We start from the raw sequence: 10,848 nt of genomic DNA, 5'->3' as shown, positions 1-10,848 counted from the left end.
GAGCCTCACTTTCCTACCCAGCTACTTGCTAGTGACCTGGGAGGCAGCGGATACAGCTCAAGAGCTTGGACCCTGTCACCATGCACTAGACCAAGAGGGAGCTCCTGGTCTGGCTTTGCCTGGCCCAGTGCAGCTGCTGTGGCATTTGGGAAGTGAACCACCAGATGGAAGATTCTCTGTGCATCTCTGTCTTTCCCTCATTTCTCTTTCAAATAAATACATACATCATAAAAATAAAAATAAGATAATGTTAATTCTGATGCAAAAGTTGTGGAAACCCAGGTACACCTACGATTGCCATAAATTTCATGGAAAACCTGAGAGTAATGCATCTCTCTCTCTCTCTCTCTCTCCACCGCCCCACCTCAGTTTCTGTGAAGAAAACAATAAATAGAAATTATAGACACTGGGTGGGATGTTAGTATCACACAGTGGGAAAACTGCCACTCAGGTGGGAGACATGGACTGAGTTCCCAGGACCCACGCACTGGGGAGTGACCCAGTGAATGAGATCTCTGCCTGCCCCTGCATGGGTGCTCACATGGCGCTGCTGTCGGCCACAGACCTCAGCTCTGCCCTGCTTGTGTCTGTTGGCTGCTTCTCTGTCCTCACACTGACCCCCTCAGAGTGAGGCACCCCCAGAGGGAGCAGGGAGGGGGCCTCAGCACCTCCGAGCACCCAGCCTTGGGAGTCACATCTCAGCCCTGCAGCCCTGCAAGTGCAAGACCAGCCTCTCTCAAGGGGAGGCCTTAGGATCCACCTCCAGAAACGAGGGGTCCTCAAGACTCAGTGGGTGCATTTTCTTCAATTTTTAAGATTTATTTATTTATTTAAAGTGCACAATGCCAGAGACAGGGAGTTCTTCCATCCCCTCGTTCACTCCCTACATGGCCCCAGCAGAAGGGCCTGGGCCAGGCTGAAGCCAGGAGAGGGAACCTCCCTCCTGGTCTCCCATGAGAGTGGCAGGAACCCTAGCTGGAGCCATGATCTTCTGCCATCTCCCGCGCACCAGCAGGATGCTGGGTGGGAAGCAGAGCAGATGTGGGGCTCCTACTGGCACTGTGATGTGGGGTGCGGGAGTCTCTAGTGGATCCCTGGACAGCAGGGTCGGGCTCTGGCAGAGTGACATCCCCTTGGGGACACCCCTGGCTAGGAGCTACTTCAGGCAGGGCCTGGGCCCAGAGCAGAGGAAGGAGACTTGAAGGAACAACCCAAGGCCACAGTCAGAAAGCTGCCCCTGCCCATGATGCCACCACTGGGGGAGGAGCGGGAGGAGGAGCTGGGGGAGGGACAACTGGTTGGGATAAAAGGAAAGAATTTCTAAGGGTTTTCCAATGCGACTGGGAGCTACATGCACAGCGACCACTTCGAACAACGCTAGCCCAGGAGGAGGTAAGACTCGGGGATCCCAGGACATCACACTCACCACTCCAGAGGCTTCTGCCTCCCTGCCTGCCTCCTACACAGCACGTGGTGCCAGACCAGCCCTCTGAGCCCCAGACACTGTCTCCCAGGAAGGCTTTGCTCAGACCTCACTCCCACCCCCGCCCGTCTCCCAAACCTCGTGCGTCCTAGGACCTTCCCTCCTCCAGGGAACGAGTGGCCCAGCCCTGCCCAGCTCCCCTATTCAGGACCACCCAGCTTCTGGTACCAGAGCTCGCCCATCTGTTTTTTCCGTGGGATATTGAGACAACTCCGGCCACAGTCTTGCCTCCACCCGTTTCTGCCTTCCTGAAGGCCTCAGCTGCCCCCTGAGACCCTCAGCCCCTGCCTGGTCGAGGCCTCCCCATGCCACCCTAGCCCTGTTGGTGTTCTCCGCAGTGCTGCCGTGGTTTCTGCCTCCACCATGCTGCCCTGCGGGATGCGACTGCTGCTGCCTCTGCTGTGGCTCCTGGTGTTGTCACCCACCCGCCCAGCCGCAGGAATGCCCAGCCGCAACACCACCGAGGTGGAGCTGCTCAGACAACAGCACATCGAGGCCGTTCACTCCACGATCCAGAGCCCCCCGAGCGAGGAGGAAGTGCCCGAAGACGTGCTCACCCTGAACAGCAGAACCCATGACCAGGGGTCTGGAGAGAGCAATAAGCAAGAGCCCAAACCCAAGTTAAACTTCTCTGCAGGCAAGGAGCTCACCGGCGTGCCAATGCTGGAGAGCGACCACGGTGAGCACTGAGAGGCAGGGACCCGGGAGGGGGCCCCCAGGGGACGCCAGAGGGCAGGGGTCAGGGAGGAAATCACCCGCAGAGGACACAGCGGGAGGAAGGGGACCCCTGGGTGCACAGGGAATGTGGGGGAGGGCGTGTCCTAAAGACGGGGGCGTTGAGCTCCCCGACCCTCAGGGACTGGTCCTGGAACAGTGCGCCAAGTGCACGGGACCCGCGGGGTCGAGGGAGGTCCCAGGGGACACAGGCAATGGGGTAGAAGGCCGTTCCCTCCGCAGGGCACGTGGAATGCAGGGGTCACGTGGTGGGAGCTGCAGAGAGGGGTGATCTGTGGGGAGAGGCTGAGCCCCTAGTCTGTGGGCAAGGGAGTCGGTGAGAAAGCTGGGCAGAGTTTGGGGGTCACGAAACAGAAAGACAGAAGAGGCAAAAGCGAGGTGAGGCGAACCGCAGCTAAGTGCCAGGAGCGTGGACCTGCTTCCAGGGTTCACGGGACACGTGGGACTGCAGGGGTCATGGTGAGAGAGGCGGTGGTCTGCGTGATGAGTGCAGGCAGAGGCCGGCGGTGGGAGGAGACTAGCGGGAGGTGCAGAGAGCACAAGGTGCCTGAAGTCAGAGCGGGGAATCCCAATAACCTGAACTACTAGTCCGGGGCTGAGGCTTCCTGAATGGGATGAGCGTGGGAAAGGGGATGAGCGTGGGATGGGGTGGGGTGGGGTGGGGGAGATGGAGAGCCCTGAACACTGATCCGCTCACCCTGGTACAGGAGGAGCCGGACGACGTGGGTTGCACTGGAGGGAGGGCTGGGCGGGTTGGCTGCGTGAAGTCCAGGTGAGAAAAGCGAGCAGGTAGGGTTGAGGCCACCCCATGTGGATGCCACGCGTCGTCAGGAGCTCGTGCTCCCCGAAGTGGGAAGGAGGACCCCGCAGGACGGAAGGCCAGCACTGTGCACCTCAAAGCGGCAGTGCCCCCCACGGAGCTACACCTTCACGTTCGCCTGTGGTGTAGACGGTTCTTTCACTGTGAGCCTCCTCCGAAGCTCTGTCTGCTTCTCCCCCAAATGCGTGTGTCTCTGCGCCCTCCCCTCCAGGGTTCCCCAGGGCCGCAGTCAGGAGCCCCTGAGTGGAAGGCACAGAGCTGGACGCTGCTGTTGAGGTTCAGAGGGACAGAGCCTCAGGGTCAGGGGGAGTGAGTGCCCCAGGTCACACAGCGCAGAGGCAGCAGGGGCTCTTCCTGACCCCAGGCTCTCCCCATGACCCCTCCTCTTGCAGTGCAATCCACATCTGAGCTGGGGGCCTGGGACAAGGGAGCCACACGGCCACTCCCTGGGGGGGCAGATGGAGGCCTCAGGTAGACAGAGTGGTCAGGACCCATGGTGCAGGGCAGGGAGCCCACCCAAAGGGACCCTGGGCCCCAAGGTCACACAGCTGAGAAGTGTCAGAGTCCAACTCCAACCTGGGCTGTAGCTCTGGGCCCTGGCCCTCAGACTGGGGGTGCCCCTGCTCCTTCTACCCCTGCCAGACCCTGACTCTTCTCTCTGCTCCTCCCAACTAGAAAGCTATCAAAAATTCAACGTAAGCCGGCACAGCGTCTATATGCTCTTCAACATGTCAGAGCTCCGGGAAGTAATGCCAGAGCCATGGTTGCTGTCTGGGGCAGAGCTGCACCTGCAAGTGCTCAAGTTACAGCAGGAGCAGCACGTGGAGCTGTACCAGGTAAGGAGGGAGCCTGAGCTGTGGCCAGGTGGGGGTGGAAGGCTGCTGGCCGCAGGTCCTCATAGATGGCCCCGGGAGGGGGAGGAGCACAGACCGGGGACTCCTGGGGCTCTGGGGAACTTCGCACTCTGCCAGGGTTTTCAAATGCTTGGAAGGCTGGTGTCTTGGCAGTTGGGTCCCTGAAGTCAGGACTGTAGAAAGTTGGAATCTCTGGACAGGATGAGGCTGCAGTCGTTGACACCAGTTGTTCTGTCCAGTGTGGTGGCCCCCATTGCGTTTAAATTGACTAAAACTGAAATTGATTAATCTTACATATTTCCAGTGCACCACTAGCTGCTATTTCCTAATTCATTTTTTTGACATTTTTTTTAAGATTATCCACTTGAAAGCAGACTTACAGAAAGAGGGGAGAGATACAGATAGAGACAAAGATAGAGATCTTCCATCTGCTGGTTCACGCCCCAGATGGGCACAACCAACCAGGGTGGACTTGGCCCAACCCAAAGCAGGGAACTCCAACTGGCTTCCTCCAGGGGAGTCAGGGACACAGGGACTTGTGTCATCTTCCACTGCTTCCCTATGCACATTAGCAGGAGGCTGAATCAGAAGTGGAGCAGGGGCCAGCACTTTGGTGGAGCGGGTAAAGCCGCCGCCTGCAGTGCCAGCATCCCATATAGGCACCAGTTCCAGTCCTGGCTTCTCCACTTCTGATCCAGCTCTCTGCTATGGCCTAGAAAAGCAGTAAAAGATGGCCCAAGTCCTTGGGCCCCTATATCCATGTAGGAAACCCGGAAGAAACTCCTAGCTCTTGGCCCTGCTCCGGCCATTGCGGCCACTTAGGGAGTGAACCAGCAGATGAAAGACCTCTCTTTCTCTTTCTCTCTATTAAATAAATAAATCTTTTAAAAATAATTAAAAAAAAAAAAAAGGAAGTGTAGCAACCAGGGCTTCAACCACTCCTCAGTGGGTTACCAGCATTTCAGGCTGTGGCTTAACCAGCTGCACCACAACTCCAGCCCCTTAGAGTCCTTTTTCATTTATTATTTATTTATATATAAAGACACAGGTGTGTGTATATATATATGTTTATATATATATATATATATATAGAGAGAGAGAGAGAGAGAGAGAGAGAGACAGAGAGATCAGAGACGGAGAGAAAAAGAGAAAGACACGTGTTCAGGAACAAGTACTCTTAAAACACTGCCGGGGTGGGCAGGGAAGTAGGAGCAGTGAATCCCATTAGGATGGGAGGTGAAGCTGACATCAGTGGTTGGAACATGGGGTCTCCTGGCTTCCAGCTACGGCAGCAGGGCCTAGAGCCTAGGATGGTGTCCATCATGTAGATCGCGCCATAGATAAGACTGTGCTATTTTACTGACATTCTCCCCTTTTGTTTTTTTATAAAGCAAGAGTTGTATGGGATTACATTAGCCTCAAAAGTCCAGGAAGGGTAGAGGGATGATGATGTCTTTAGAGCTACTTCCTGCTGCCATGGGGTGACAAGCAACTCTGCTGGCATGGGACGATGTCTCAAGCCGCTGTCTCCTGGGTGGGGAGCCGAGCATACATTTGGTTGACTGCCTGGTGGATGAAGGCCTTGGTTCATTCCATTATCACCTCCTGTAAACACAGAATTTGGAAGGCCAGCGTGTGGATGGAGATCACAAAGCGTTTGGAGGCCTGGAAGGAGATGTGGGGGTGTGTTTTGTGACTGGCAAAAATCCAGGGTCCCAAGGCAGCTCGGAGATCCCTGAAGGGAGAGCAGAGTCACTGGGGGAGCCTGGATCCGAGTCACAGCACCAATGTAAGGCCACCACAAAACACACCAAACTCCAGAGTAAGGGAAAGGGTTTATTGGGGGAAACCTGACAGACCAGAAGGAAGGGCCGAAGAGGACAAGAGGGAGAAGAGTGTAAGAGAGAGATCAAGACAGAGAGCAAGAGAGAGATCAAAAGACAGAGACAGAGACAGAAGGAGAGAGAGAGAGAGAGAGCACATCACTGATTGTGCAGACTTCCAGAAAGTTCTTTGGACAGCACTGCTCTACAAGGTGGACTGTCCAGGCAGTTCTTGGCACTTCTGGAAGGGCTGCAGTCCTAGAGATCCGTGACCTGGAGTCCTCGTCTTCTGGATGTTAGACTCACAGGACCACAGACGTTAGAGCCTCCCAATGAGAGAACTGAGCAAGGGTTCCTTCTTGGAATCTGAAGACCTCAGCTTCTTGCTGAACCCCTGGGGGTGCTGTCCAGCCCCAGGAGGTTGTTTCCCACCAGGCCACAGGCCACAGGCCTGGTTTTCTTTTGCTAAATGACTTTCCTAAAAGAGATGTATTCACTCGAAAGGCAGAGTGATAGATCGTCCATGCGCTGGTTAATTCTCCAAATGGACATAATGGCCAGGCAGGGTCAGGTGGAAGCCAGGAGCTTGCACTGCATCAGGTCTCCCATGTGAATGGCACGGGCGCAACCAGGACCTCCCTCTGCTGCCTTCCAAGGGGCATTAGTAGGGAGCTGGATCAGAAGTGGAGCAGGACTCAAACTGATGCCAATATAGGATGTGGCATCACAGGCTGTGGCGTAGTGCACTTGCTTCCATGCTGGCCCCAGACGTCTGGATTTGTAGACATGATCTCCTGGGACTGCTCAGGCCCATAGCTGGCCTTCCTGGGCTTTATCAAACACTGGAGCACAGAACGACTTCTACTTAAGCCTTCAGCTCAGAACCAGCCTGTCACATCTGCCGACTGAACACTCAGCACAGCCCAGGTGCTGGCACCACAGGCTTGGCCTTGCGGGCTGTGCAGGTGGGGAGGGGCCCAGCCTCTGGTCAGACCTCAGGCCTCCAAGGGGAATAGCACCCCTCCCCCAAACCCTCAGGGAATCACACTGGGACAGGCAGCCTCTAGGAGCCTTGGCCACTCCTCTCCAGGGTGCTGTTAGAGGTGGAGCCCACAGGTCCCAGTGGGTGTCTAAGGGGCCAGGTCTGGAAGCCACCTGGGGAACAGGGGTGGCGGTGTGGTCCTTGTGTGGGAGGCGCTGGCAGCATCTCCAGCTTCTCTCCCCCGCGTGCTTTGTCCTCCAGAAAGACAGCAATGATTCCTGGCGCTACCTCAGCAACCGGCTGCTGGCCCCAAGCAACACAGCAGAGTGGTTGTCCTTCGATGTCACTGGAGTTGTGCAGCAGTGGCTGAGCCACGGAGGTGAAGATGGTGGGTCTGCCCCACCCCTGCTTCTCCTGGGTTCTGCCCCCACCCCCGTTGGTGTCAGAGGCACTCAGAGCTGGGAGATGAGTGAGGGATCTGCTCGTGGTTCATCCATGTCCTGAGCACCTGCTTTCTGCCCTGCCTGTGACAGCTGATGCAGGGGACAACAAGCCTGACCAGGACAGCCTGGTCCTGGCCTGCACTGAGCTCATCATCATCTGGGTGGTGGGTGGGTGGGAGGGGGTGGTTAGCTGTGCAGTTTTGACCCAGAGTGGCCATGCTGGGATGAGGAGCCCAAAGGGAGTGCCTGGCCCAGCCTAGGTTCGGGGAGGGCTTCCTGGAGGAAGACGTTTCTGAGCTGATGTTGGAGGGCTGAGTAAAATCTGGAAGGAAGCAGTGAGGGGCCGCGTGTTCTGGGCAGGGAGCAGCCTGTGCAAAGGCCCTGAGAGCAGGCAGAGCCGGGCACAGTGCATCTGCCCAGGAAAGGACTGGGCCACTCCTCTCCCTCGCTGAGTCCACAGTGCCCAGGGGTCCCTCCTAGTCATGCACGCATCCCAGGACTCCCCTCAGGCTCCTGTCCTGGGCCCCGAACTGTGTGGGTGGCTTGGGGGACACAGTGGGGGCAGGACAGCCCTGGGTCCTGCCCTCCTGGGTCCACTTCCCTCTGCACTTAGCAGTTCCTGCCAAAGCCCCGGAGGGCAGCAGTGACCTGGAAGGACCAAGGCTGTGAATGGGGAGGCAAAGGCAGAGGGATTGGGGTCAGGGTGGGGAAGCCCCCATTGCTGTGTGGGCCCAGAGCAGGCACCCAAACTCATCTGGGGGCCAGGAGGGCTCCCTGGAGGAGGGCGATTGTGTGGAGACTCACAGGAGAATTCATTAGACCAGGTGCAGCGAGGGCGCCCTGGGCCAGAGAGAGTGCCTGACAGGATCTCCCGGGTCTGTGTCGCTCTCTGTCCAAGCACACAGCCCAGGGCCCGCAGGCAGGAGGAGCTTAGAAACCATCACTCACTCATTCCAGTAGCCTTTATCCCACATCTGCCCTCGGGAAAGCCCCAAGCTTAGCTTTGCCTCCCAGCCTTGGCCGCCTGTGTGACCGAGGACAGGTCACGCCCATTTAGTGTGTCAGCTGCTAGGCCTGTGGGCCATGCCCAGCTGGGAACAAGAAAAATAAGGATTTCTATCTGGATGCATCCTGCTTTGCACTGAGAGCAATGAGAGAAATAAATAGCCAAACTCCAATGTCAGAGGTCACATGCTATGGAGAAAACAAGGCGATGTAATGGTCCAGGAGGGTGTGCATCCCGGAGGGCCTCCTGAGGAGGTGACATGTGAGCTGAGACCTAAGAAGAAGCTGCAGGCAAGGCAAAGCACTGAGCACCATGGTGGGGGGGGGGGGGGGGCGGGGGGAGGGCTGTCCCAGGCAGGAGGAGCCCCTGGAGTTTGCTCCTTCCTTCCCCTTCCTCCAGGGTCTGGCTGGGCCTCCCACTCAGACTGCCTTCCCTCTCCCCACTCCCACAGAGGAAATAGAGGGCTTCCGCCTCAGCGCCCGGAGGTCCAGTGACAACACAGATGATGTCCTCCATGTGAAAATCAATGGTGAGTCCCCACCTGGCCCAGCCCAGCCCAGGTTGTCATCAGTGTGTGTGCCTGATTGTGCTCGTGTGTGTGTGTGTGTGTGTGTGTGTACCCCCCAGCCCCATAAACCATCCTGTGCCACTGATCCATCCGCCTGAGAGTCTTCCACCAAACAGGGATCAGTTCCAGTGGCCAGGGTGACAATGCCAACATTCAGAAATCCTACCGGCCCTATCTGCTCCTCATCGTCAACCCACTGGACCGCATTGTGCCCCCAGACCCCTCGGAGCTGATCTGAGACTTGGACAGCAACTTCTGCTTCAGGTGAACACGGTGGCCCTTGACTGCAGCCCTATGGACCAACTTCCTCTTTTCCAAAAACGTGCAGCTACAAAATCCAGACCTGGGAGCCCGATCCAGGGGACATCCCCCCACACACACGTACCAGGGAATCCAGAAAGTTAACTGAAAACTGGAATTAACAGCCCGAGTGTATTCTGGCGCAAATGGTTTCTGAAATCTATGCATAGTTTTTTTAGAATATGAATTTTCTGAGGCCGGCGCCGCGGCTCACTAGGCTAATCCTCCGCCTAGCGGCGCCGGCACACCGGGTTCTAGTCCCGGTCGGGGCGCCGGATTCTGTCCCGGTTGCCCCTCTTCCAGGCCAGCTCTCTGCTGTGGCCAGGGAGTGCAGTGGAGGATGGCCCAGGCGCTTGGGCCCTGCACCCCATGGGAGACCAGGAGAAGCACCTGGCTCCTGGCTCCTGCCATCGGATCAGCGTGGTGCGCCGGCCGCATTGCGCCGGCCGCGGCGGCCATTGGAGGGTGAACCAACAGCAAAGGAAGACCTTTCTGTCTGTCTTTCTCACTGTCCACTCTGCCTGTCAAAAAAAAAAAAAAAAAGAATATGAATTTTCTGTGTAGTATGAAAACAAGTTTGTACCCAGAAATTACTTGACCCTAAACAAATCATACAGAAATAGGTACTGGAGCAGGTAAACCCGCTGCCTGCGATGCCAGCACCCCACACGCACCCTCTGACTACTGACCGCTCTACTTCTTCTCCAGCTCCCTGCTGATGGGCTAGGGAAGCAGCAGCAGATGGCCCAACGGAGACCCGGAGGAAGCTCCTGGCTCAGGCTTTGCCCAGCTCTGACCGTTGCTGTCATTTGGCCTGTGAACCAGTGAATAGAAGACCTTTCTCTGTTTGTCTCTCCCTCTCTTATCTATGTAACCCTTTCAAATAAAACAAAACTTTAAATAAATGAATAAGCAAATACTATTACAGTTATAAATATACAAATGTGTATATATAGTATATAAATATATCAATCATATTTTAAGTATACATAGGTAATACAACTAAAATGTGTATTATATAAATGGATACTATCTTTTAGCTAACATAAATATATAAATTGATATTTCTATTGACACATATACATTATATAAACATATTAAGCCTACATACTTATGTATCATGACATACATGTTATATAGCTATTCTTTACAATAGATATTATAAATATATTATGAACATATAACTATACATATACATAGATACATATATTAGATACATTAGAAATAGACATACACGACTTACATATAGACACTACATCACACACATGTGGAAACACTATACACATACTACATACACAGATGTTACATAGAAACAAACACACACACTACATACACACATGGTACATACACAATACTACATACACACATGTTACATAGAAACATACATGCTACACACACGTTATATAGAAACACACACATACAACGTACACAGATGTTATACAGAAACATACACATATACTACATACACACGTTACATAGAAACATACATGCTACACACACGTTACATAGAAACGCACGCACATACTACATACACACACGTTACATGGAAACATACGCACATACTACACACATGTTATATAGAAACATACACACATACTACACACGCTACATAAACACACGCGCACACTACACACATGTTACATAGAAACACACGCACATACTACACACGTTATATAGAAACATACACACATACTACACACGCTACATAAACACACACACTACACACATGTTACATAGAAACACGCACACGGCCGGCGCCGCGGCTCACTAGGCTAATCCTCCGCCTAGCGGCGCCGGCACACCAGGTTCTAGTCCCGGTCGGGGCGCCGGATTC

At 54.8% G+C, this 10,848-nt stretch overlaps 1 protein-coding gene across 1 annotated transcript; it reads left to right on the top strand.

Annotated features, from left to right (window-relative positions):
- Positions 1-1,846: 1,846 nt before the first annotated feature.
- Positions 1,847-10,332, top strand: LOC103345448 (transforming growth factor beta-1 proprotein). The gene is made up of 4 exons (XM_089318793.1): positions 1,847-2,162; positions 3,714-3,874; positions 6,959-7,076; positions 8,598-10,332. Exons 1-4 carry the CDS (start codon positions 1,847-1,849, stop codon positions 8,810-8,812), a joined length of 810 nt encoding a protein of 269 aa, XP_089174919.1. The 3' UTR covers positions 8,813-10,332.
- The last annotated feature ends 516 nt before the right edge of the window (positions 10,333-10,848 follow it).

Source organism: Oryctolagus cuniculus, chromosome 18 (genome assembly GCF_051225735.1).
Source record: "Oryctolagus cuniculus isolate XC-2025 breed Fujian yellow rabbit chromosome 18, ASM5122573v1, whole genome shotgun sequence".
Classification (NCBI taxonomy): Eukaryota; Metazoa; Chordata; class Mammalia; order Lagomorpha; family Leporidae; genus Oryctolagus; species Oryctolagus cuniculus.
Note: the sequence above shows the minus strand (reverse complement) of the source record. Positions and strands in the feature narration are given on the sequence as shown.

Bases quoted from the DNA above. Each gene is read 5' to 3' on its own strand.
- LOC103345448 (XM_089318793.1), top strand. From the start codon at position 1,847: ATGCTGCCCTGCGGGATGCGACTGCTGCTGCCTCTGCTGTGGCTCCTG. The intron at 3,875-6,958 runs GTAAGGAGGGAG...TTTGTCCTCCAG, and splicing joins AGCACGTGGAGCTGTACCAG to AAAGACAGCAATGATTCCTG. The intron at 7,077-8,597 runs GTGAAGATGGTG...CCACTCCCACAG, and splicing joins GCAGTGGCTGAGCCACGGAG to AGGAAATAGAGGGCTTCCGC.